The 27,858-nt window shown below is 40.3% G+C and overlaps 2 protein-coding genes across 2 annotated transcripts in view; one reads left to right on the top strand and one right to left on the bottom strand.

Annotated features, from left to right (window-relative positions):
- The first annotated feature begins 2,874 nt into the window (after positions 1-2,874).
- On the top strand, positions 2,875-23,187 carry LOC131188877 (eosinophil peroxidase-like). Its single transcript, XM_058164508.1, has 10 exons — positions 2,875-2,988; positions 3,760-3,883; positions 5,375-5,504; positions 7,922-8,125; positions 9,594-9,909; positions 11,224-11,401; positions 13,727-13,965; positions 15,718-15,888; positions 17,940-18,177; positions 22,774-23,187. The coding sequence occupies exons 1-10, from the start codon at positions 2,919-2,921 to the stop codon at positions 22,970-22,972; spliced, it is 1,869 nt and encodes a 622-aa protein (XP_058020491.1). The 5' UTR covers positions 2,875-2,918; the 3' UTR covers positions 22,973-23,187.
- A 4,182-nt stretch (positions 23,188-27,369) lies between these two features.
- Positions 27,370-27,858, bottom strand: part of LOC131188884 (myeloperoxidase-like) — a 34,902-nt gene continuing 34,413 nt past the window's right edge. Inside the window, exon 14 of the mRNA XM_058164520.1 lies at positions 27,370-27,531. The gene's annotated coding sequence lies outside the window, so the exon portion shown is untranslated. The remainder of the gene's footprint in view (positions 27,532-27,858) is intronic.

Consider the following 27,858-nt stretch of genomic DNA (forward strand, 5'->3'; position numbering starts at 1 on the left):
ACCCCATTCCTAAGAGGACCATAAGGGGCGTGCATAAGCGCACAAACGTTCCTACTGTTCCTGTCCTATTGTTTTTCTTTTCTTCTTCATATATGTATATATATATATATATATATATATATATATATATATATATATATATATATATGTTTTCTGAGGTTTTCGCGGGTGTTTGTATGTAGGTCTTTGGTTATTCGGGTTTTCTCCCGCGTAAAATTGGAAGTGTCTTGGCGACGTTTCGACGAAGTCTCATTCGTCATCTTCAGGCTTCATGCTTCTGGGAGCAAATGCCAGAAGCACGAAGCTGAAGCCTGAAGATGATGAATGAGACTTCGTCAAACGCCGCCAAGACACTTCCAATTTTACGCGGAGAAAACCCAATAACTAAAGACCTATATATATATATATATATATATATATTTATATATATATATATATATATATATATATATATATATATGCTTATACCTCCTAATATTTAATCATATATATGTTTATATACTATATAATCTTTTTATATGATGTTGTGACAAAATAAATAAATAAAAATAAAAATAAATAAAAAATAGTTGAGCTAGTCTTCATTCCCTTCTTCTGGCTAGGGAATCTTGATAGCCGTTGCTGGTAACAATCATTTTTTGCTACTTCTTATTTATTTATTAAGAAAATTTGTATGGCTACTCAACTCACAATGACTTGGGGTGGGGTGTGGGCTTATAAAAGATGTTACAAAACATAAATAAGTGTTGTTTGCTCATTATTCAATTTCTTATTTTGCTTCTCAGCCAAGAAGATTTTTAGATATAAGATTTAAGGTTTTAAAATATAAGTAGCGGGGCAGTATTTGCCTTCAGGCTTAGCAATGTAAATGATATTATAGGCAAGAAATAAAGATGGTCAGGGAAATAGATGCCTGCTCTGCTTTCTTAAAGTGTTTGTAGCAACCTGTGATGATGTAGGTAGCCATTCTTTTAATCTCGCTTCTTGGTTAATGGGGAGAAAAAAGCCAGAATCTTATTTTTCTTCTAACATTATTTTATTCTTCCAAAGATCATGATGATGATGATGATGATGATTTATCTGAAGAGCTGATTGGTAGAGAGTTTTTCAACAGCATTAATGAAGCCAAGCAGAAGGTGGATCAGGCATTTAAATTATCCCGGGAAAGGTGAGCTTCTTTTGTGTAAAACTGTAGTTAACTTCCTTTGTTACGTTTCATCACAGACTCTAAGCTGCAATGAACATTTAGTAATATGCCTAGGAAACAGATGGGAGAAAAAAAGTTTAGCCTAAATAGCAATAATATACACACACACACACAAGTTTGTGTGGGCCTGAGACTTCTAGATAGAAGCTTAGAGGGCAAGTTTAAACCTCCTTCTTAAAATTGCCACTAAATTATAAACTTTATATAAGAGGCCGGTAGAAAATTGTTAAATAAATGGGGAACAATAGTTTTAAATGTAATTAATTAAATGTAAACACATTTCATTTAATTTTTGTTCTATCCACATTTTGGTCCTGTTCTTCCAATTTGAGATAATGTACCTCCGACAGCATGTCATCAAAAGATTAAGTGCAGCTTTTGGATTGGGAAAAAAACCATACATCCCTGCCTTACAATAAATTAAATAATAGCAAAAATAACAAAAATACCAACTTGATCTCTGAAGGCCAAGATCCTTTTCACACAGGACGGCTGCAGCCACAAAAGATATTTAAACTGGCTGCACAATTAATCAGTATTTTGTGTTAGAACAATATAGTGAACAATCATAAATAAGTCAATGAAAGCTATGACATGAAAGTAACCTGAATTTATATGTTGTGCCAAGGTAAGCTACACAATCTGTCATGATCTTTCATGATCCTGGTTAAGTTTGTTTCAGAAACAAGCAATGAGAGGAGGAAAGAGAAATGGTTGGTTCCAAACTTTCAGTGCATAGTGACATGCACTGCAGAGTTCCTTTTCCTTTTTCCTCTCGTTTCCTCTTTCTTTTCCCTTTCCCTTTTATTCCCTTCCCTTCCCTTTCTTCCCTTTCCCTTTCTTTTTCCCTTTCCTTATTCTGTTATCCTCTCCTCTTCACTTTCTTTTCCCTTTTCCATTTATTTCCTTCCCTTCCCTTCCCTTCTCTTTTTCCATTATCCTCCCCTCTCATCTCCTCCCCTTCCTCTCCTTTTCTTTTTCTTTCTTTCTGTTTGAATTTATATGGCTGCCCATCTCAGTGTTGTGACTCTTAAGCCCAAGCCTGTTTACTAAATATCCTCATTCATTCATTTGCTCTGCTGTACAAACCCCTCTCTCAAAGCTGACTAGTTAATCCATTATCTCTGAAGGATCTTGGGTGTCCAGCAATTTATAAACATACAAGAGTCTGAGCATATACTTCTTGGATCTGATATTGTAGAAGGACCCCCTTCCCCAAAGAGTTAAGTCAAATGAAACAGCCAGATGTTTGAGCAATAGTAAAGATAGGAGAGAAGAAGAAAAATGCACAGATTTATTGTGGCATGGAAAAATAAGAATTCAGGCTGCATACATTAATCCATACATGTTGGCTAAACAGGGTATTCTAGCGAAGTAACAAAATAGTTATATAGAAGAAATTTTTTATAACACTGGCTATAGTTGATTTTCTACCTAGAAAGAAAGGAAATAACATGAATGAATAAGAATACCGCCAGTCTATTTCTCTCTTTGTGGTGCGACTTCCTTGCTGCTATTTTAAAAACAGCATTGTGTAAAAACAACTATATTTCCCGGGGCATTTTCTATCACGGTGGCTGTCATCAAGTCTACTTCTTTTTCCAGATTAAAAGAAAGTTTGAAGAAGGATGATCTCCACCCTTCTGATTTTCTGAAATATTTAAAAACACCCGTGGCAGGAACTAGGACTGCAATCCGAGCTGCAAGTTATATGGAAACTGCTTTGGATCTCTTGGAGAAGAAAATACAAAATAAGCATCTGGGACCATTGAATATTACAGGTAGGATGAAAAACCAGAGACGTTTATGTGGGTCCATGAAAACAAGGCCTGATCACAGTGCTTTGAAAGAATGTTCCGCCTCTGGAGTGCTCTTTTTCCTGGATAGGTAATGCAACAGGATGAGAAGTGGACAAGAAACAGAAAATCTTACATGTTAGGTCATGAATACTACAGCTTAGACTCCAGAAAATTCTTATTTCTAGAATGAAAGCAGTTGGACACTGCCCTTGACGTCTAATTTACAATTTTAAAATACAGGTAGTCTTCAACTTAACACCATTTATTTAGCAATTATTCAAAGTTACGAAGGCAGTGGGAAAAAAATGACTTACAACCCCACACTTATGACCTTTACAGCAACCGCACAATCATGTGATCCAAATTTGGGTGCTTGGCAACCAGCGTGTACCGGTATTTACAATGGTTGCAGCATCCAATGATCATGTGATCATCATTTGTGATCTTCCCAGCCGGCTTCCAACAAGCAAAGTCAATGCGGCAAGCTGGATTCCCTTAACAACTGCATAATTCACTTAACAACTACAGTGATTCACAACTGTGCAGAAAATATAATATAATATAATATAAATATAATATAAAACCGGATATGGCTTATTCAACAACCACCTTGACATAGCAATGGAAATTCCAGTCCCAATTGTAGTCATAAATCAAGGACTACCTATATTGATAATTAGCAATTAAATTAACATTAATTAAATTAGTATTATATCAAATCCTTGATTTCTAATGGATTTTTCCCCTGTTTAGATATCTTAAACAGACAGCAGAAAGATACACTCTTCAGAATAACTGGCTGCGATTATGTGATCCAGCCAATCCGTTGTCCGCTGAACAGCCCTTACCGGACCATCACTGGCGAATGTAACAATCGGTATGTAACTCCTGCTACTTAAGGCTGGTTTCTTTAGGATATGGTGATTTTTGTGGAATCAGAATTAATAGAGGTGAAAAGTTTAGGTTTACTTCCTGTACAAAGCATTAGAGATGTTGAAGGAGCAAAACTGGTGTCTGGAGCCTTTTAAGGCATCTCTTCTGCATCTTAAAAGCCCTCTAAAATGCAGGAAAGCTGATTGGAAGGATTTTGAGGGGTACAGTGAGAATCCTAAGCACCAGCAAGGTGCAAAACATTCATTTCCCACTTCTTTACCTCTAGGTAAGTTAGCCACTTAGATGGAAATATGGTCTGACTGGCTGTAAAGCATCTTTGTATGCTGAGCAGGGGTGAAATCCAGCAAGTTCTGGAGAACCGGTAGCGGAAATTGTGAGTAGTCTGGAGAACCAGCAAATACCACTTCTGGCTGGTCCCAGAGTGGGGTGGGAATGGAGATTTTGCAATATCCTTTCCCCAGGAGTCAGGAGGGAATGGGGATTTTGCAGTATTTTTCCCCTGCCACACCCACCAAGCTACACCACACCCACAAGCCACGCCCACAGAACCGGTAGTAAAAAAAATTGGATTTCACCACTGAGGTTCTATGAGAAAAATAATTTTAGCAGGCAGAATAACAGAATTGGAAGGGACTTTGAAGGTCTTCTAGTCCAACTCACTGTTCAAGCGGGAAACCCTGTACCACTTCACTGTCCAATCTCTTTTTAAAAGTCTCCAGAGATGAGCTTCCACAAATTCCACTGGATTATATTTCTCACTGTCAGGGAATTTCTGCTTAGTTCTAGGTTGCTTCTCTCCTTGATTAGTTTCCAACCGTTGCTTCTTATTTTGTCTTCTGGTGCTTTGGAGCAGGGGTTTCCAACCTTGGCAACGTTAAGCCTGGAGGACTTCAACTCCCAGAATTCCCCAGCCAGCTCTGGAGACGCCTGCTTTGGAGAATAGGTTGAGCCCCTCTTCTTTTTGTGGCAGCCCCTCAAACATGCCATCATGTCATCCCTAGTATTTCTTTTCACTAGATTAGACATACCCAATTCCTGCAACCATTCTTCCTGTGTTTTAGCTTCCAGACTCCTTTTAATTTCCTCTTTTAAAAATACCAGGCACCACTGGATCATTAGTGTTAATGGCAATAAGTATCAGAAGCTCTGTGTGGAATTGCTTATTTCTAGCCTGCATTGTTTTAGATTTTAAGCTTCATTTCATTTCATGGTTAATCTTAAGGGGGAGTTTTAAAACAAGCTTTCAAACAGCGTATTTAATCAGTTACAGTTTCTCAAAACGGATATTTACATAGGGGTTTCATTTCGTTCAACGTTCAGGGAAGAACAAAACCTGCCCATTAGATAAACTTCAACCTCCAGGAAGGGAAAGGAGGTAATTTTTGTGTAGAGATGATTGTTCCAACGTATTTGATTCAATGAGGGAGACCTCCCTAAAAGACCTCCCATGCATTATATTATTTTCTCATTCTAGGGAGCACCCACATTTTGGAGTAGCCAACCATGCCTATGCACGCTGGCTTCCAGCAGAATATGAAGATGGCATATCCCTTCCAAGAGGACTAATTGTGGGGCAACTTTATCATGGACATCCTCTCCCTCTGGTAAGTGATGGGAAGTCAACTACCTGTTTGGCCTGAGCCCATAGTTGAAGAACTATCAGGGGATGCTGGTGAAACCATTGTGGGCTTTAGCATAGGATGAGATGACCCTTATAGAGCAATACTTATACGAGTCTAAAGTGGTCAATAGCAACTGGCCAAGTTCAGCATCCTAGCCCTCTCCAAATCACCTGACTTTACCACCAATAATACAATAATATGGTTAATGAAGTGGGTTAGATCATACCCCCAGTTGCCATTGTGTATTGTCTACCTTAGAACAGAATTTCCCAGTCTTAGGCTTGAAGATGTGTGGACTTCAACTCCCAGAATTCCCTAGGCTGGCATGCTGGCTGGGGAATTCTGGGAGGTTTTTTTAAAATTTGAATTTATATCCTGCCCTTCTCCGAAGACTCAGGGCGGCTTACAATGTGTTAAGTAATAGTCTTCATCCATTTGTATATTATATACAAAGTCAACTTAATTGCCCCCAACAATCTGGGTCCTCATTTTACCTACCTTATAAAGGATGGAAGGCTGAGTCAACCTTGGGCCTGGTGGGACTTGCAGTTGCAGTAATTGCAAGCAGCTGTGTTAGTAACAGACAGACTTAGTCCGTTGAGCCACCAGAGCTGAAGTCCACATGCCTTTAAGTTGCCAAGGTTGAAAGACAGTGCCTTAGGGGATGGATTGGGGAGAACTTTACAAGGACACAATAGAAAAAGAGGTTGTTGTGGCACGTTTGTGCTGAGGTTAGATCAGTGATGGCAAATGTATGACATGGGTGTCAAAGGTGACACACTACGATGTTTTGGGTGACATGCCAGCATTCACTGACACTCAACAACTATTCTGAAAAGCATGCCCCATTTTTGTGTGATTTTTGGAGGCTGCAGAGGCCACACCAGAATGGAGGGTGCTTTTGTACAGATAACTATACAAACTTCAGAGCATTCTCTGAAGTTGCTTCAAGAACAAAGGCCTCCTCTGACCTGAAGCTACTTCAATTTGTCTGTATTTTTTTTTAAAAAAAATGAGTATATAAAGAATTGTTTTGCTTTTGTTTGTGTATGTATGCATGCACGTGTGTGACCTGCCATCAGAGTCAAATTAGGCATTTTGCAAATTTTTGACCTCCTGAGCCCAAAAGATTCACCATCACTGGATGAGATGCAGCTAGAAGAATAACGTCTCAGTTGGACTGAGCAGGGAAGGGGTTGTGCTTCAGATGCTGTAAAGCTACTGCCAATCAAAGCAATGTATTTTGCTTTGTATTTTGATGACTCTATGATCCTCTGTCTTGTTATTTCCAGCTGGTTTGCTATAGCCATTATAGTCATCTCATGGCTGGACTATTGTAATGCAATTTACATGGGGTTTCCCTTGAAGAGCACTCGTAAGCTACAACTGGTGCAGAGTGCAATAGTACGGGTAGTTTTGGGGACCCCAAGAATAGCCCGTGCGACACCATTGCTCCGTGAGCTGCATTGGTTACCAGTCTGCTTCTGAGTGCAGTTCAAGGTGTTGGTAATCACTTTTAAAGCCCTTCATGGCAGGGGTGAAGTCCAGCAGGTTCTGACAGGTTCTGGAGAACTAGTAGCAGAAATTTTGAGCAGTTAGGAGAACCGCCAAATACCACATCTGGCTGGCCCCAGAGTGGGGTGGAAATGGAGATTTTGCAATATCCTTCCCCCAGGAGTGGGGAGGGAATGGAGATTTTGCAGTATCCTTCCCCTGCCAGGCCCACCAAGCCACGCCCACCAAGCCACACCACACCCACCAAGCCACACCCACAGAACCGGTAGTAAAAAGAAATTGGATTTCACCACTGCTTCATGGCATGGGTCCAGGTTACTTGAGACCCCGTCTCACTCCACTGGGATCATTGGCCTGTTCCACTCATGCTGGTCGAGGAAGCATGCTGTGGGTCCTGTCAGCCCAATTATTCCAGCTGGTGGGGTCCAGGAGGAGGGCCTTCTCTGCTGTTGCTCCTGCCCTCCGGAATCTCTCCCCTCCCCCTAATGTGAGGTTGGCCCCAACCCTCCTATCTTTTTGTAAGGACCTAAAGACGTGGCTCTACCAGTCGGCTTGGGGCCCTGGTGGGGGAACAGCACAATGGAGGTGGTTGATTGAATAATAATAGATCTCACCCATCCCCACTCTGCCCCTGCCCTCCCCATGTGTCCTTGGTTTTAATACCTAATTTTAACTTTTTATATTTAAACATATATCTGCCCAGAGTTACCCTATGGGTGGCCAATAAATTTTATAAATAAATAAAAATAAATAAATAAATAATAGTTTTTAAATTCCCTTTGTATGACCTGGATTCTAAGGAAAGAACACTTAGGAAACTGAGGGATTTCAATCCAAACAGATTAGAATTGTTTATCTGATCCTCTTTGGGGGTTTCCTTGCAGGTCCGGCTAGTGTCTAATGAGATCATCACAACTTCCAATGAGAATGTGACTCCTGATGACCAACGCTCTCTTGTATTCATGCATTTTGGGCAATGGATTGACCATGACTTGGACTTAGCTCCTGAGAGCCCAACCAACATAGATAATAGGAATGTCCACTGTGATTCTTGCTGCAGTTATAGACCCCCTTACTTTCCAATTAAGGTAATAAAAACTCTGCTCTGGGGGAAAAAAAGTATAGCATGGTATATCCACACATAAATTTTAGCTTTGAGAGATCTTCCTTCTGAGGAGAATTTTTCCCTGGTTTTGATAAGGTGAACATAAAATTGTGTCTCTTTAAAATAGTATCTTTAAAATACAGTAGTGTCTCTTTAAAATAATTAACAAGAGCTATGCAACCTCTGGCCATAATAAAGACTTTTTATAGCACTTTGACTTATATATCACTTCAGAGTGCTTTACAACACTCTCTAAGTGGTTTACAGAGTCAGCAAAAGTGTGTCCTCATGTTACCCACCTCAGAAAGATGGAAGGCTGAGTCAACCTGGAGCCAATCAGGATCAAATTGCTGGTAGTGGGTAGTGGGTAGTGCAGTATTAGCCTGGAATACTGCATTGTAATCACTCCACTACCATGGCTCTTTTATGTTTTTCTAATGATGATGATGATGGTGATGATTATGAGAAAGAGAGAGAGAGAGAGAGAGAGAGATGATGGATGAATCAATGGATTGATGGATGACAGGCAGATGATAGATAGATAGATAGATAGATAGATAGATAGATAGATAGATAGATAGACAGACAGACAGATTTCAAGGAACTGGTTTGGCTCCTTCGTAAAGTCAAGGGAAAAGGGTGATGATGAAGATTAATTCTTTACTGGACTTCTTGCTATGTATTTCTGATGAAACTGGGCTTACACAACACATTTCACTTATTTTGTCAATTATCTTATTTTCTGGACCCATGTAAGTGAATCAAATAAGTTGGTTGAAAACTATGCTGAAAAGCGTAGTTTGCAGGGTGTGAAATACAAGCTCTTTCACCGACCTGCTGGCCCTTAATTAGACTTGAAATCTCACAAGATTTAAAAATAATTTAAAAAACACTTTTTATATTTTTTGTATTAAAAATCAACTGAAAAATCAGAGTATTTAAAAGCATGTTTATTTTTAAGTAACCGGAACCTGAAAAATATAGGAATGTAGAAAATGGACAGCAGAAAAAGACCTAGTGATCCATCGTCTATCCTTTGAGATTTTTATTTTATTTTTATTTTTTTGTTTTCCTTTCAATGAATGAATGAATGGATTAAACCTCAATCTTTTACTTTACCAACATAAAGCCTTATACCCAAAGTATTAAAATAAAAATAATTAATTATTTAATTAATTTTTATTTTATTTTATTAACAGTTCAGGTATAAGGCTTTAAATTGGTGAAGTAAAAAGATTGAGACTGTTATTGTATGCTGTACTTTATTGTGGTGAAAAATTTCCCCCACGTACCTACAGCTTTCTTCCCTCTTTCTCTCTCATTCCTATCACTTTTATTTTCATGTTCATTTAATATTATGATAACATTAATAAAATTCTATAAAAAGAGTTGAGGTATGATGCAGATTAGACTGGGATTAGAAACGTGGATGTTTTGACCTTTTTATACAGATCCCCCCTGGAGATCCACGGATTAAGACTCCAGGCATCTGTCTGCCATTCGTTAGGACAGCTGCAGTGTGCAACCCCACAACATTTGTCCGTGAGCAGCTCAATTCAATCACCTCATTCATAGATGCCAGTGCGGTGTATGGGAGTGAAGAGCCTCTAGCAAGGAGTTTGAGGAACCAAACCAACTCACTTGGTCTCATGGCAATCAATCAGAACTTCACCGATGGTGGACTGTCCCTTCTGCCTTTTGAGATCAATTCCAATAGCCTCTGTTTTCATACAAATAAAACTGCCAAAATCCCATGTTTTAAAGCAGGTATGCTTTAAAAGCAGGTTGTTTAATGTATTCAATTTATAAGACCACCCAGCATCGAAGTGACTCTGTGAGGTGGTTCAGTAATAAGACTATTACAGTCGTCCTCGACTTATAACAGTTCATTTAGTGACTGTTTAAAGTTACAATGGCACTGAAAAAAAGTGATTTATGACAATTTTTCACAATAAAGATTGTAATTGTGAAAAATGGTCATAAATCACTTTTTTCAGTGCTGTTATGCCCCAGAAATACTGTAACAAAGGACTGGCCCGCGATGCCTCTGCTAGCAAAAATGGAGCTAGGTAGGGCTGCGTGTGGCTCACTCGTGCTCCGTTTTCGCTGACAGAACGCTTGGGTCACCACAGGCACCCCTGACAAGAGTAACGTTGAGCTGGCCACACCCACCTGGCCCCCTGAGGTCAAACACAACCTTGATGCGGGCCTCAATGAAATCAAGTTTGACACCCCTGCTTTATAGCCATCCCTATGGTCATGTGACCAAAATTCAGATGCTTGGCAACTGGTTCATACTTATGACCTTTGCTGTGTCCCAAGGTCATGTGATCACCTTTTGTGAACTTTTGACAAGCAAAGACATTGGGGAAGCCAGATTCACTTAACAGCTGTGTTACTAACTTATCAACTGCCATGATTCACTTAACAACTGTGGCAAGAAAGGTTATAAAATGGGGCAAAGGTCACTTAAGAAGTGTCTCGTATGCCAACATAAATTTTGGAGTCAATTGTGGTCATAATTCGAGGACTTCCTGTACTAACAAGCACAGATAATAACGTAGGCATTTGGAGGAAGAAGAACTGTTTGTTTTAAAAAGTAACACAACCCACAGGATTTGCTGTCCAATCTGACCCAAGGCCTGGTGGAAGAGTCAATTTTTTAAGAACTTTTATAAAACTTTATTTAAAAAAATTAATAAATCAGGCATCTTGTGTATTCCGTTCTGGGGCATTGCATAGAAGTTATATGTGAATGGAATGGAATGGAAGTTGCACATAAAAAGGAGTGAAATTTCAGTTGCACAGTTATGGAGACCATTTTTCATACCCTTCCCTGTGAACATCCCTGGGACAGATGCTTCCTTTCGCAACCAACATTCAACATGTTCCAGTCAAATTCCCTTACTTAGGGATACCAGATTCAGGCTGCAAAAACCCACCTAACCTCTAGATTGCAGGGGGTAATCCTGAAAGTTAACATTTTCCAGCTTCCTTTCTGAAATGTTTAGATTATTTAATTTAGATTGTTTGCTTTAATTGCTACAACCAAACAGAACGTGTCATGGTTTAACTTTGCAGGAGATGCAAGGGTCGATGAAAACCTGGGACTGATAGCTATTCACACTCTCTTTCTTCGGGAGCACAACCGGATAGCCGGGGAACTGAAGGAGTTGAATCCCCATTGGAATGGAGAGCGGCTCTATCAAGAAACACGGAAGATCATTGGTGCTTTCAATCAGGTATTGAATGTTCTCAAGTTTATCTCACAGCTTTTGCTGCTTTTACATAGCATTTTGTTCACACAGCAGTATCCAAAGAGATACTGCAGGACTGGAATGCTCTGTCCAAAATAGATGTTTTTTTCAGATAGAAAATAAATTAATAAAGGGAAAAAAAGTCTTGTCCAATCTTTTCTCTTGCATCAGAGGTGGGTTTCAGCAGGTTCTGACCAGTTTTGGAGAACCGGTAATGGAAATTTTGAGTAGTTCAGAGAACCGGTAAATACCACCTCTGACTGGCCCCACCCCCATCTATTCTCTGCCTCCCGAGTCTCAGCGGATTGGGAGGAAATGGGACTTTTGCAGTAACCTTCCCCTGGAGTGGGGTGGGAATGGAGATTTTACAATATCCTTCCCCTGCCACGCCCACCAAGCCACACCCACAGAACCGGTAGTAAAAAAATTTGAAACCACCACTGTCTTGCATGGCTTGTTCTTAATATTCAAAGGGAACTTTCCACTATTAAGGACAACATACATATACCTCTTTTGCTGTCGAAGTTAGCACATTTGAGAAAATGGCTAGTTACTCTATAATATTTATAAATGCCTCAAATAACACATGGAATTCTAAAACATAGGGTAAATATACTGAATGCTTTACCTTACTGAAGCAAATCCCACTGGACAATAGATGGTAGATGTATTTAAGCCACAAAAAAAATATCACTTCAGTAGAAGCAACAGCCATTCCTTTTTCAATGGTTTCAATTGTCAAGAATGGACAAGAAGATCAGTTCATTTATTAAGGTCACTCTATTATTGATTTGGCCAGAGAGGGCAAAGTACAAGATAGAAATAAATGCTACCAGTGTCTGAAAATATGTCCTATTCCTTTCCCTTAAAGGAATTTTCATCCACTGCTTCTTGATGCTGGTATCTCAATTTGTCAGAATGGTGCTTTTCTCACTGTTCTCCATTTTACCCTATTCCTCTCACTCATAATTTATGAGAGCCATTGACTTACTAGAGCCACTAATTGCCACTGCGCAGTAGTGAAGGGAGGCCATTTTGTGCTTTAGCTGCGGCTGACTGATGCTATCTATCAAGAGAGAGGAAATTGCCTGGTCTGATTCTTCACCCCCAAGTGAAAACAAGCCAGTGTGATATAAGAGAGAGTTTTCTCCCTCATCTGTAGGATTGAGTAAATCCCCTGGAGAGGATTTTATAAATGAAGGCAGTGTTGAGTTAGATGCAGATTTCTGCAAGTTGCTGTTGAGCATTACTTTTGTTAGATCCGATGTTTTGGAGGACCTGAGTGAAGCCTATAGCTGACTCCTTATATGGTACATAACAACTTCTTTCACAACTTGTCCCCTAAGTTGTCAGGAGACCAGGATTAGTATGTTGGCTGGGGAATTCTGGGAATTGAAGTCCACACATTTTAAAGTTGCTAAGGTTAGGAAACACTGTAATAGTTTGAACTGCATGGAATTTTGCAAGCCAGATGGCAGGCAGAAAATGACTCTTCTAGAGCAGGGCTGTCAAACTCGTGGCCCGCAGGCCGGATGCGTCATGTGCTGGCCCACGCCCGGTTTAGCGAAGGGGAAAAAAAGTCACAATACATCATGTGACGATGCCGTGATGATGCAAGTTTGACACCCCTGTTCTAGAGCAGGGGTCTCCAACCTTGGCAACTTTAAGCCTGGCGGACTTCAACTCCCAGAATTCCCCAGCCAGCTTTGAAGTCTGCCAGGCTTAAAGTTGCCAAGGTTGGAGACCCCTGTTCTAGAGGATGGAGGCTAACGAAGGGCACACTTTTAAAAAAAAGTCTGGATAAGCTGGTGCTTCCTGTAAAGCCGTGCCTGCCCTCTACAATGAGGCTCCCCTCAAAAACCCCATTTCCCCCCACCCCAACTGGTATTTCAAAAGTTCAGCTCTTCACCTGGGCCTTTGGTGAAGAATGATTTACACCTCCTTTAAACGGTGTTTTCCGTTCTTCCCATTTGGTTTCGTCATAATGCCATCTTTACTCTTCTTTTTGTTTTGGGTTGTTTGTTCTTAATATTTTAAACAATTTATAAACTACCCAGATTTGCTGGGAGTCATGCAGGATATAAAACTGGATATTTGGCTACACTATTTGCAAGAAGTGAAAGAATTACATAATGTTGATGTCGAATCAGATCAAAAGACCTACCATTGTTTCTTAAATTAGTTTATAATTTGTCCTTACTTTTTGAATGCTCAGAATACTCTTGGTATTAAGTCATCAGATAGGAGTAAATAAAGAAAATAAATAAGCAGGCTGAGGCCTTTGGGGCTTACATTGTCTTTGTATCATTGCAGATATTCACTTACAGAGATTATCTACCTCTGCTTCTGGGCAACGAATTCTTTAAACGGTTACCTGCATACAGAGGCTACAATAAGAATGTGGACCCCTCCATTTCAAATGTTTTCTCCTTGGCCTTCCGATTTGGGCATGGTTCTGTCCCACCCTTTGTACCCCGCCTGGATGAGAAATTCCAGAACTCTCTTCCCTTTTCCAAGACTCCACTTCATCTCACTTTTATGGCTCCATGGAGGATTGTGGCGGAAGGTAAATTGGGTCTCTGGCTTAACCCTCTTGAGATGGGTTTCTCTAAGATCCTGTCCATTTCTTGAGAACTTGAACCAAGCCTGTTCAAAGCGCAGCCTATGGGGCTGGGAACTATCCAATGCTCCTAGAAACAATCATTTTTGAAGAACAGGAATGAGCAACTCTAAATCTCAGACTTGATGTTGTTTTTCCTAAATATTGTAAAAATGTTGTCCTGGAATATGGGTCACGCCAATCTTTTAATTTAGCTTTTCCTGTCCTAAAGTAGAGGGCCAGATTTAAGCGCTTGACTTTGACATTTATTTATTTATTTATTTATTTATTTATTTATTTATTTATTTATTTTGTCACACAGTATATATAAGCATAAGTATGAAATAACTATACAATATATAATAATATATAATATTCCCTGCTCGAAAGCATTGTCAATGCAGCCTTCAGCCCTTAAATGCTGCTCATCCCTACTGCACAATGGAGAAATTTGCCTCCCCCACCCGCCACCAAGGCTCCCTAAAGCATAAGGCTGCCCTACAATGACATTTCTAAAGCAGGGGACCCATTACCACTCTGAGGGGCTTTGGGGGCTTCTGTCACCAGGAAGAAGTATGAAGAGTAACTGAAATACCGGGACTTGAGAAAACGCCTCTTTCAGACAATGAGTCTTGGTGGGCTGCCTGCGGGCAGACAGAATAGGCAACATTTTCTAAATTGAGGTCCTCATTTTCCTGTCTTGTTGGCTGCTGCATTCCAAACTGTGGTTTGTATTCCTTTAATTCAAATGTGTATTAAAATGGATTAATTTAAACTATTTCATATACTTAATCTGATGATTATGCTACACATATTACCGGTATGTAAATGTCACCTGTTTTCACATTACACAAGCTAAATTAACAGCTACTGTCTGGAATGGCTCTGAGTCTCAAAGATTTAAGGAGCTTGCTAGGACCATGGGGGGTCACAGATTATGAACTTTTGATGTGGACCAGTTTATTGAGTTCTAATCCTGTTTAGTCATGCCAGCATGACCTCTAGTGAGAGGGAAGATTAAAGTTGTAGCCTAAACACAAATGTAGATGTATTTTGACCTTCCATGGGATAAACATTACCAGCTTAATAAAACAGCTTTAAAACTGTCAAACCCTGTATCAAATTTCACATTTTTCTCTTTCTTTCTTTCTTTCTTTCTTTCTTTCTTTCTTTCTTTCTTTCTTTCTTTCTCTTTCTTTCTTTCTTTCTTTCTTTCTATCTCTCTCTCTCTCTCTTCCTCTCCCCCCCTCTTTCCTTCCTTCCTTCCTTTTTTCTCTTTCTTCTTTCTTTTTCTTTCTTTCTTTTCTTTCTTTCCACCCTCAGCTCCCCTCCCCTCCCCTCCCCTCCTCTCCCCTTTCCTTCTTTCCTTTTTCCTTTCTTTCCTTTTTTTCTTTTTCTCCTTTAAGTCATTGTTGACTGCTGCATTAGTTTCTGTACTTTCCTTGGAGATATTTTTTAGAATATTTTTGCCTTTTCCTTCCTAGGGTTGAAAGAGTGTGACCAACTCAGGGTCACCCAGCTGGCTTTGTGCCTACAGTAGAATGAAATTAGAACTCACCAGCACCTAACTGACTCTCCTAAAATGAGTATACCAGAGAGTTATATGTTGAATTTAAATGTAGAAAGCAAGCTACTCATTAAAAAAAAAGACTAAAGTTCTGGAAGCCTTGGTTAGAATCTATTTTCCTTTCAGAGACCACTGCTGCTTTTCTCTTCTAGGTGGCATTGATCCCATTGTCCGTGGCTTCATGGCAGACTATCCCAAGCTGCTGAGGCAGGACCAGATGATGGTTGAGGAGCTTCAGGAACGGCTCTTTGAACAATTGGAACATATTGGTCTTGATCTATCAGCTCTCAACCTGCAGAGGGGACGAGACCATGGTTTGCCAGGTAGAGTAAAAACAGATGTATCATTGTCCTTTGAATAGCAACTTATTATTTATTTATTTATTATTTATTTTATTAGATTTATAAACCGCCCTTCTCCCGAAGGACTCAGGGCGGTGTACAGCCAAAGTAAAAAGAAACAATATACAGTTAAAATACAATTAAAAAGCTTATTATACAGTGTGGCCGAAATTAAAATAATTAAGAATCTAAAAAACCCCAATTAAAACCAGAGAGAAATTTAGAATTTAAAACTAAACAATTTAAGAAAGCCCCGCACGAACAAACAGATATGTTTTCAGTTTGCGGCAAAAAGTCCGAAGGTCAGATATTTGACGTAAACCAGGGGGGAGTTCATTCCAAAGAGTGGGGCCCCCACAGAGAAGGATCTTCCTCTGGGGGTCGCCAGCCAACATTGTCTGGCGGACGGCACCCTGAGAAGGCCCTCTCTGTGCGAGCGTACGGGACGGTGGGAGGCATGAGGTAACAGAAGGCGGTCCCGTAAGTACCCAGGTCCCAAAACTTAAGAAAGGCTGTCCAAATTAACAGAGTAATCAAGTTGGAAGGGACCTTGGAGGTATTCTAGTCCAACCCCCTGCTCAAGCAACAGATATACCATTCCAGATAAGTGGCTGACCAGTCTCTTCTTAAAAACCTCCCATGATGGAACACCCGCAACTTCTGAAAGCAAGCTGTTCCACTGGTTAATTGTTCTCACTGTCAGGAAATTTCTCCTTAGTTCTAGGTTGCTTCTCTCCTTGACTAGTTTCCATCCATTATTTTTTGTCCTGCCCTAAGGTGCTTTGGAGAATAGGTTGGCACCCCTCCTTTTTTTTTTTTTGGCAAATATTGGAACATGGCTATCATCTCAACCCTAGTCCTTCTTTTTACTAGACTAAACATACCCAATTCCTGCAACTGTTCTTCATATGCTTTAACCTCTAGTCCCCTAATCATCTTTGCTGCTTTTTTCAGAATCTCTGCATCTTTTTTATAACATGTGACCAAAACAGAATGCAGTATTCTAAATGTGGCCTTACTAAGGCTTTATAAAGCGGTACTAATACTTCACGTGATCTTGATTTTGTCCCTCTGTTAATCTTGGAGTCGTAGTGGACAAACACTTAAATATGAGCCAGCAGTGTTCAGCAGCAGCCAAAAAAAGGCAATGCAATCCAAGATCCCTAGTTACTGCTATTGAGCCAGGCTTCACTTAATCTCTAACTGTACATTTGGTTTTTCTTGCCTAAGTGTAAAATCTTACTTTCCTCTACACTGAATATCATTTTGTTAGTTAGGTCCTAGTGCTCAAGTCTTTCAAGATCCATTTGGATCTTGAGCCTATCTTGTAGGGTGTTGGCTATTCCTGCCAGTTTAGTGTCGTCTGCAGATTTGATGTCCCCTGCTATTCCCTCATCTAAATCATTTATGAAGATGTGCTGGGCCTAAAACAGAACCCTGGGGTACCCTACTGCTTACTTCTCTCCATGTAGATGTTATTCCATTAATGTACAGATTCTTGTCTTCCTTCTAACCTAATAGCTTCCAGATCTGGTGGGACCATAACTCCCAGAATTCTAAGAGGGCTGACTGATGAATTCTGGGAATTGCAGTCCCAGCATATCTGAAGTAGGAGAAGACTGTTTTACACTTTATGGGCATTTTTCCTTTCTTGTTACCCTACCCTGCCCTGTCCAGACCCCATTGATATGCATGATTTCACTAGTTTTTAACATAGACCCAAAATGAATCCCAACCTGACAGAGATACTAAAAATATGCCTATTATGTAACACCTGCTTACAGATCATACAGCATTATAGAAATAATTGCGTGAGAAAGTCACCTTTTCTTTACATTCTTAAAACATACATCAGATTTGTTTCCTCTTTTAAACAAATCCAGCAACACAAGTGGGATCAGTTGCAACTAGGGATACCTGGGGAAGGGGAGAAAACTCAAGATGGCAGCTGTGAATATGCAAATACAACCCTGCCCCTTTTTAAACTATGGGAACTTCCCTGTCCGTAATGATGAGTTTGTTTTTCATTGTAGGGTACAATGCCTGGAGACGTTTTTGTGGCCTCTCTGCTCCCAGCAACGAAGCCCAGCTTGCTGTAGTCCTTCGCAATCATAAACTGGCAAAGCAGTTCATCAAGCTTTATGGGACACCTGAAAATATTGATATCTGGATTGGAGCCATGGCTGAGCCCTTTGTCCCAAACGGGAGAGTGGGACCTCTCATGGCCTGTCTCATTGGAATTCAGTTTAGAAAACTCAGAGATGGAGACAGGTGGGCCTTTTTCAAATCCTTTATATATCAAGAGAAAACCGTATGCCACATCCAGATGTTGCCGTTGATTTCATAGCTATAATTGTTTTGGATTTTTAAGTGATTGTGTGATATGGTAGTTTTAATTATCATTTATTTTACTTTGATCATTGTCGTCTACCATGGATTTTGTAGCCGAAGTTGATGAGATTTGTCACTTGCTGATCATCTTTTGACTGAGGTAAAAAGACATCTAATATATACATAGATAAATATATAAACAAGCCTCAGATTTTCAGACTGTCTAGAGGGCTGAGCAAACAGTTGTGATTGACCTGATCAGCATTAGACTTCCTTTGGCAGGATTTCCAGCTCCCTTTGCCTGTTTTCTCCTCTCTGTTTTCTCTTCCATGGCCTAAAGCAAGGGTGTTAAATGCAAGGCCCGTGAGCCGCATCTGGCCCGTGGGGGCCCCCTGGAAACAGCAAAGGATTGGGCCGCGATGCCTCTGCCAGGAAAAACAGAGCTCAGTGGGGCAGCACATGGTCCTCCCTGGCTCTGCTTTCGCTGGCAAGAGGCACCGCGGGCCGGTCCTTCGGTTTTCACTGGCAGAGGGCTAGCAAAACAAACTAAAAACAAAACAAAAGGAGAAATGTTTCCCCTTTTGCATTTGAGCCTGCAAGAAGGGACAGGAAAGGAGAAAGGGAAAGAGGAAAGACAAAGAGGGAAAGATGGGAAGAGAGCAAGGAAAGAAAAATAAGGAAAGAGGGGAAAGAAGAAGAATGAAAAGGGAAGGAAAAAGAAGGAAAGAAAGAAAAAGAAGGAAGGAAGGAAGGAAGGAAGGAAGGAAGGAAGGAAGGAAGGAAGGAAGGAAGGAAGGAAGGAAGGAAGAAGGAGATTATAATGAGAAGGAGGGAGGGTCTGAGGGAAGTCCTTCCTTAGCCCTTGGCCACCACAGGAGCCCCTGACACGAGTGACGTTGAGCTGGCCACGCCCCCTCGCCACAGTCCACCCCGGTCAAACACCCCCCCCGATGCAGCCCTCAATGAAATCGAGTTTAACACCCCTGACCTAGAGCCTCCTCCTATGGTTGTGCCTACTGTATTTTCAAATACAATGTACTTTTTATATTTTCAGTCAACTGAAATCTATATATATAAAAGCGAAATACCACTCACGCATCATCACAAAATCTTCAGAACCATAAAGCTTACAAACTTGAAATTTGCCACGTATGTTCCTCTTGGCTTTTTGGTGCTCACTAAGAAAGGATTTTTTGAAATGACCATCAGAGCATTAGTATTTTCTATATTAATAATAACAGGCTCTGAGGCTAAGCAGTCCTACTACTACTACTCCCCATCTGAAAAGAAATCTGTTCCAGATGCAAAACATAAGCAGAGGAGAGGAGTTTCAGTTTCAGTTTTACTTTCACAGCAGCAAGCAGCTTTATTACAGAACAGTTGAGCTAAGCCATGGCCAGACTCCTTCCTCCTTCCTTCTTGCTCACACAGCAAATACTGTTTCACTTTCCAAACAGCCATCTGATGCTAATGAGTTCTACTCCCCATGCCCACCTGAAAAGAAATCTGCTCCAAATGCAAAATACAAGCAGCGGAGAGGAGTTTCAGTTTCAGTTTTACTTTCACAACAGCAAGCAGGGGATAGGATAGGGGAGGCTTCTGTGGAGCAAGCCTCCTGAGGGAAAGAAGGGGATAGGATGGGGAGGCTTCTGTGGAGCAAGCCTGAGGGAGAGAAGGGGAGGAGGAAGAGGAGAGGCTGATCGTGACTACTCATTAATTTTCAAGCTGTAAGTGTTGATTTATCATGCCTGATCACATAGTTTCGTAGCAGAGGACGGGTATTCAGCTAATAGCAGATAATAGGGAATCACTGAGTACAATTCCAGCTCAGCTTCCATCACAAAATACTTCTCCTGTGAAAAACAGGAGAGACAGATGAGGCAGTGTGGCAAGCAGGTATGGGAGGAAATAGTGCAGGTCATTGTCAATGACTTTAGGCACCTAACAGACTGGTTGATTTCTCAAATTTATCTGATTTAATCAAATAAATCTGCCTGGCTAACAAGAAATAAAAACAAAAGCCTAGAAAGAATAAAAATGTAATAGCCAAGCAAAATTTTATTCATTTCTTTGTTCATTTATGTAATTGTATTATTGATATGGCTGCCCAACTATTTAATGCCTCTGAGCTGCATGCAATCAAAAGCTGTAATAAAACACAGATAAAATACAAATAGGAAATCCCAAATGTGGAAAAGAACAATCATTCTAGCCAGTGGTGGATTTCAAATTTTTTTACTATTGGTTCTGTGGGTGTGGCTTGGTGGGTGTTGCTTGGTAGGTGTGGCAGGGGAAGGATACTGCAAAATCCCCATTTCCTCCTGATCAGCTGGGGAGTCAAAGAATAGATGGGGGTGGGGCCAGTCAGAATTTTTACTACTGGTTCTCCGAACTACTCGAAATTTCCACTACCATTTCTCCAGAACTGGTCAGAACCTGCTGAAATCCACCTCTGATTCTAGCCCAAAGAAAGACAAAAGAACAGCCACTCACTTAAGAACCATGTTTTCAAGGCTCTTTTAAACACAACTAAATTTGGGCCAGAGGAATCTTGAAGAGAGGGGGAGATGCTCTTCCAAAGCATGGGTCAGGGGGTCTCCAACCTTGGCAGCTTTAAGACTTGTGGACTTCAACTTTTAGAATTCCTCACCCAGCTTTGCTGGTAGTTGAAGTCCATAAGTCTTAAAGTTGCCAAGGTTGGAGACTCCTGGCATAGGTGCTGCAATTGAGAAAAGTAATCAACAAGGAACAATTTAGGCTACCTCTGATTATAACTAGGAAAGAATTCACCTTGACTTCATTTGGAATAAAGAAAAGTACTTTTACTAGTTACAGTCTTGATGGCAGCTTAGTAAAGTTGGATCTGAGACAAAGTATGGCTAACATATCATATCCCCCCAATTGTCCCTCCTCCTTCAGGAGGTCAGGCTGGTCTGGTCCAATGCCAGCTCCTTCTTGGCCCCTCGTGGTAATCTTCTTCCACAGGTCTCTAGTCGTCAATCATCTTAGGAATGCAGTTTCTGTTGGAAAAGCCCGCGTTCTTAACATTCAGCCGTTAATCACCCCTCCCACACTGTTATGTCAGCCGACACTCTTAATAGGCCCCTTTCCCTTACCCTGTACAATGCTATGATACATCTCATTTCCCTAACTGTTACATAATACAGAAATAAACATTTCACATTCTATCTACTGATATATATTGTAGAAAAGTATACGAAGATTGGAGTGGAGGCTGACAGTAAACCAGATTCCACTATCTTCCTGGCTTTTAAAGCCTGAAGGAAGATCCAGATTTTTAAGACCTTCTGAAAGACTAACAGATTTGGGGAATATTCACAGGGCAGGCATCGTTATAGAAAAGGCATGCCTCTTAGACCTCATAGGATGATACCTCTTTACCAAAGAGACCTGAAGCATGTCCACTTTGTAGTCCACAGATGTCTATCAGGTCTCCAGGACCTGTGCCATGGTGGGCTTTAAAGGTGATGATCAGCACTGGAATTGCACCTGAAGAACTTCTGAAAGTCAGCTTAGCACATAATGTTGGTGCTAAGAAGACATACTTTGTTATACTTAAGCATTTGAGAACCAGCTGCAGCTTCCAGATGCTTGTAGGCAATTGAGAGCTTTATAGTCAAGTTGATAATACCAGGGCTAGGACATTCTAGTTTGGATTTTAGCAGTAATGATGACTTCAAACATCCTATAGGACTCAAAGTTAGTATAACTACCATCTGTAAAAGCATCACTTTATCGAAGAGTCCATTGCTGAGTAAGAGATATCCTGTTCCTCTTTCGGGTCAACAGTGAGCCATCAGATCTAACTTGGAAATTGAATCTATTCATTTCTAGATTCATGGTGTTATAAACTAACCCAGGGGTCAGCAACCCTCTGGAGCCACATGTGGCTCTTTCATCCCTCTGCTGCAGCTCCCTGTTGTTGGTTGGCTCCACAATTGATAGGGCTTATGGTTAGGACAGGTAGAGTAAAAAGGATGCCACGCTAGGAGGAGACTGTAGAGTGGAGGAACCGGACTTCCAGTCAGCAGAGGAAAAAGGATGCCACACTAGGAGGAGACTCTATGGTGGGGGAACTGACTTCCAGTCAGCTCCAGAATTGAATGGGGGCTTCCGGTTAGGACCTTTGTGGCTCTTCGAGTGTTTAAGGTTGCCGACCCCTGAACTAACCAAACAGGCTAGGGACAACAAGTTACAAAGAAGTTAAATTGAAGTTACAACTATCCGTATGCACACTGCCAAGGCAGTCACCAAATTATCAACACTGGGAGTTTCTGATGGTCTCCCATAGAAATACTTCCAGGTACAGCCCAGTGTAGCTTTTTATGTTCAGCCAAGATTATTAGTTGCTTCTCCCTGCTGTGACAATGTTCAGAAATGGTTTTCTATGATTAACCCTTCAGCTCGTGGCTCACTAAAGCATAATTTTTACTTCAAGTCAATTTTATTATTTCTATTGTGATTCCCATCATCATTATTCATCTATTACAACTTTTCACCTCTTTTTTTGGACAGATATTGGTGGGAGAACCGTGAAGTCTTTACCTCATGGCAGCGCCGGGCTCTGAGAAGTGATTCATTTTCCCGTATCATTTGTGACAACACAAACATCAAAGAAGTGTCCAGAGACATTTTCAAAATGAACCACTATCCAAGAGATTTTGTGAGCTGCTCTAAAATCAAAAGTCTGGATTTGTCAGCTTGGAAAGAATAGACTCGACATCAGAGCAGAAGGATGAGACAGGAAGTGTGGGACAGGACCTTGAGTCTGCATGGAGGACTTGGAATCCAGGCGACTGTAGCCTCTTTTGCTCATACTCTAAAACAGGGGTCTCCAACCTTGGCAACTTTAAGACTTGTGGACTTCAACTCCCAGAATTCCTCAGCCAGCAAAGCTTAAAGTTGCCAAGGTTGGAGACCCCTGCTCTAAAGCATGAAACAGAATGGCGCTAACCAGCTTCCATTGTCAAGGACAGTTCATTTTAGGTGGAGTACTATAAACCGAGTGCTGGGAATCAAATAAAATGGGGCAATTAACAAACCTTATAAGTAAATACATAATGAAGTTGAGGCCTCCCTGTATAGCATTGCATATTTAATAATAATAATAATGATGATGATGATAATAATAATAATAATAATAATAATAATAATAATAATAATAATAATAATAATAATAATAATAATAATATCAGAGTTGGAAGGGACCTTGGAGGTCTTCTAGTCCAACCTCCTGCCCAGGCAGGAAACCCTACACCATTTCAGACAAATGGCTATCCAACATTTTCTTAAAAATTTCCAGTGTTTGAGCATTTACAACTTCTGCAGGGAAGTTGTTCCACTGATTAATTGTTCTACAGCCTTTAGGAAACTACAGCCACCTATCTCCACAACCTCCATCTCAGACACACTAACAACAGCCAAGCCTCCTACAACTGACCCCATTTCATTGGGTTCACAACCCCTAGTGATCACAGAAAAAGAAGTTCAGGACCTATTTCACAGACAAAAGCCAGGAAAAGCTCCAGGCCCAGACAAGATAACTCTTTCTTGCTTAAAAGTCTGTGCTGACCAATTGGCCCCCATCTTCACCCATCTTTTCAATAAATCACTAGAGATGTGTTATGTTCCTTCTTGCTTCAAATGCTCTACCATCATCCCAGTGCCGAAGAAGCCCATCATCAAGGAACTGAATGACTACAGACCAGTTGCTCTAACATCTGTAGTCATGAAAACCTTTGAAAGGCTAGTGCTTTCCTACTTGAAAACCATCACGGATCCGCTGTTAGACCCCTTGCAATTTGCATACAGAGCAAACAGATCAACAGATGATGCTGTTAATATGGCTCTGCACTACATCCTACAGCATCTTGAGTCTCCAAAGACCTATGCAAGGGTCCTTTTTGTAGACTTTAGTTCAGCATTCAATACCATCATTCCAGACATTCTTCTAACTAAGCTAAACCAGCTACAGGTACAGACTTGTAAGTGGATCACAAGCTTCCTAACAAACAGGAAGCAGCAGGTGAAGCTAAGCAAGATCACATCAAATATCTGTACAATTAGCACAGGGCCCCCCCAAGGCTGTGTGCTCTCCCCACTTCTCTTCTCTCTGTATACCAATGACAGCATCTCCAATGATCCATCTGTTAAGCTACTGAAGTTCGCAGATGACACAACAGTGATTGGTCTCATTCGAGACAATGACGAATCTGCATATAGACAAGAGGTCGAACGACTAGCCTTGTGGTGCAACCAAAACAATCTGGAACTGAACACACTCAAAACCGTAGAAATGGTGGTAGACTTTAGGAGAAACCCTTCCATACTTCCACCTCTCAACAGTACTAGACAACACAGTATCAACAGTAGAAACCTTCAAATTTCTAGGTTCTATTATATCGCAAGATCTAAAATGGACAGCTAACATCAAAAACATCATTAAAAAAGGACAGCAAAGAATGTTCTTTCTACGCCAACTCAGTAAGCTCAAACTGCCCAAGGAGCTGCTGATTCAGTTCTACAGAGGAATTATTGAGTCTGTCATTTGCACCTCCATAACTGTCTGGTTCGGTTCTGCAACTCAACAAGAAAAACACAGACTTCAGAGGATAATTAGAACTGCAGAAAAAATAATTGCTACCAATCTGCCTTCCATTGAGGACCTGTATACTGCACGAATCAAGAAGAGGGCCGTGAAAATATTTACAGATCCTCGCATCCTGGACATAAACTGTTTCAACTCCTACCCTCAAAACGACGCTATAGAGCACTGCACCCCAGAACAACTAGACACAAGAACAGTTTTTCCCCGAAGGCCATCACTCTGCTAAACAAATAATTCCATCAACACTGTCAAACTATTTACTGAATCTGCACTACTATTAATTTTCTCATCACCAATCTCTTTCCATTTATGACTGTATGACTATAACTTGTTGCTGGCAATCCTTATGATTTATATTGATATATTGACCATCAATTGTGTTGTAAATGTTGTACCTTGATGAACGTATTTTTTCTTTTATGTACACTGAGAGCATATGCACCAAGACAAATTCCTTGTGTGTCCAATCACACTTGGCCAATAAAAATTCTATTCTATTCTATTCTATTCTATTCTATTCTATTCTATTCTATTCTATTCTATTCTATTCTATTCTATTCTATTCTAACCGTCAGGAAATTTTTCCTTAGTTCTAAGTTGCTTCTTTCCTTGATTAGTTTCTACCCATTGCTTCTTGTTCTACCCTCAGGTGCTTTGGAGAATAGTTTGACTCCCTCTTCTTTGTGGCAACCCCTGAGATATTGGAACACTGCTATCATGTCTCCCCTAGTCCTTCTTTTCATTAAACTAGGCATACAGAGTTCCTGCAACCGTTCTTCATATGTTTTAGCCTCCAGTCCCCTAATCTAATCCTAATTTGTTAGGATCCTGACTCACTTCCCCAGCTCCTGCATTTTCCTCAAGTGAAAAACATTTGGAACAGTTGTACTGAGTATTTCCAGATGGGAGCATTCATTGGGTGGGGGAGGAGGGGAGGGAAAAAGGTCAGGATAACCATGCAGTCAAAGCCCTGTATCTTTTTTAATACATCAAGTGTGCAAAATTCTCAGCCCAACTCACCTCACAAGGATGTTGTTGTGGGCAAAATAGGAGGAGAAAGTGTGTTGAATATGTTCACCACCTTGAGTTATTTGTAAAAGTTATAGAGGCAGGAAGTTAAATAAATAAAATATGTAAGAAAAGGGTGAGGTTTTGACCACACAGTTGTAAGTGTCCTCTTGACTTTTTTGACCTCCTCCCCCAAGGATGTCCTGTTGGGAGACTCTTGTGGAGAGTTGGTACCATAACTGAGCACTGTTATGCTGTTGTCCATCAACTTTCCCACAGGAGAGGAACTTTCAACATAACTAAGTTTGTACTGGACAAGTTGATTCAATCTGAAATACATGCTACATCCTATAGGGTTCTTCAGACCAAAACTAGCACTTTGATTTGTAGCCAGAACCTATTGGGAACTATTGCAGAATCAGTATGTTATGTGTGAATAGTGGCTTTCATCTGCCAACAAACAGGCTACTTCATTTTGCAACAACAGCCGTTTTTGAGTAGTCTTCAATGGTAGCACCATGTAAAGGGCATTCCAGTAATCTAATCACTATCTTGAGCTTCTGCGCCACAAAGCTATTTTGTTAGCCAACAATAAAAACAAACTTTGGATCAGATGCATTGTGTTAACTTTGACCCTTTAAGAACAATCTGAATCAGGAGTAGACATTTTCATTCTCTTTAGAATTAGCTTTTTAACAGGGCTCTGAAAAATTTAGAGACACGAAGCTGGATTCAAACACTTCTCTACAGTTACGTACACAAAGAACTGGCATTAGTTGGGCATCTTAGCACTGTCTGGGTGCTAAACTTTGGGTGTGGGTGTGTGTATATAATGTATATGGATTAACAACCTGTTGCTTAAAATCAGTTTTGTATTCTAATAATTGCTTAAGCATAGCTGGGAGAAAGATCTTTTTAAAGCAAAGGATCACATAATAAATAAATGTTGAAAGGATCACATCATTAATAAAAATGAATGGATACAAAGAGCTGTGTCAATACTTTTTCAATTCAGAAATATAAAATGATAACTGTGCCTATAGGCTGCTGTTTTATGTGGCATAATATTGTCTGGTTTATTATTCTGGTTTTCTGTGAAATAAAGCTCTCTAAAGCAAAATAAGTATACATCCATCCTCATTTCTCTCCAGATTCAAGTTTTCTGGATTAGAAATGTGCAAATGAGCATATATTTTTGGATACGTTGGACAAAAAGTGAAGTGCATCAGCTCACAACATGTTAAATTCTAAAGTTTCATGGGGAAAATTTCAAGCATTTTTTTTAAATGCAGGGGATTACAGTATCTGCGCAGAGCCTTTCCTTTCACTACTGCTAGCATCTTTGTCTGACCTGGGGTAAATAACAAAGTTGTACATTCTACAAATTCTGTTCTATTCTGTCTCAAGAAGGGAATTGCAACAGTATTTCATGCACCCCACAAATAAAGAACCTTCTATAATTTGATTGCCTTGTATGATTTGAAAAAGTGGACATCTTGAACGTCACAAAGCGGCTATTTTAATTTGGCATTCCTTTCTCATTGCGCCAGATTAAACATAGGCAATGGCAGCGAGGGGAAACAGCTAAAGCAGGTTAAAGAACGCTTTCTCAAAAACAGAAATTCCAGGTTGCTGTCAGAACTTGCTGGGATGTTCTTCTATAGAGGAAAGAGAGAAAAAAAATCAGAAAAATAATTATGAACCTATTATAGGAACAAAACAACCAAGCGTGATAAGACCAATAGCTACTCTGACATGCCTTCCAGCCCACTCTGTCCATTGTATTTCACCAACATTCTCTTTTCTTTAAATGAAATGTTGAAAATTATTCTGCTTCATCAAATGAAATAGGAACTGGCAAAATTGAATTGCTGCTTGCAGAGCAAAACGACAATGGTGCTCTAATAGGGTAAACTAAATAAACCTATCCTCTGCAGAAGAGGATTTCTAAGTGAGGGAGGATGAAGAGAGTAAGATAGAATTCT

The sequence above is a fragment of the Ahaetulla prasina genome, chromosome 1, assembly GCF_028640845.1.
Source record: "Ahaetulla prasina isolate Xishuangbanna chromosome 1, ASM2864084v1, whole genome shotgun sequence".
In the NCBI taxonomy this organism is placed as follows: Eukaryota; Metazoa; Chordata; class Lepidosauria; order Squamata; family Colubridae; genus Ahaetulla; species Ahaetulla prasina.

Coding starts and splice junctions, on each gene's coding strand:
- LOC131188877 (XM_058164508.1), top strand. CDS start 2,919: ATGGAAACTGCTTTGGATCTCTTGGAGAAGAAAATACAAAATAAGCAT. Junction 3,884..5,374: donor ACTGGCGAATGTAACAATCG/GTATGTAACTCC, acceptor TTCTCATTCTAG/GGAGCACCCACATTTTGGAG. Junction 5,505..7,921: donor ATGGACATCCTCTCCCTCTG/GTAAGTGATGGG, acceptor GTTTCCTTGCAG/GTCCGGCTAGTGTCTAATGA.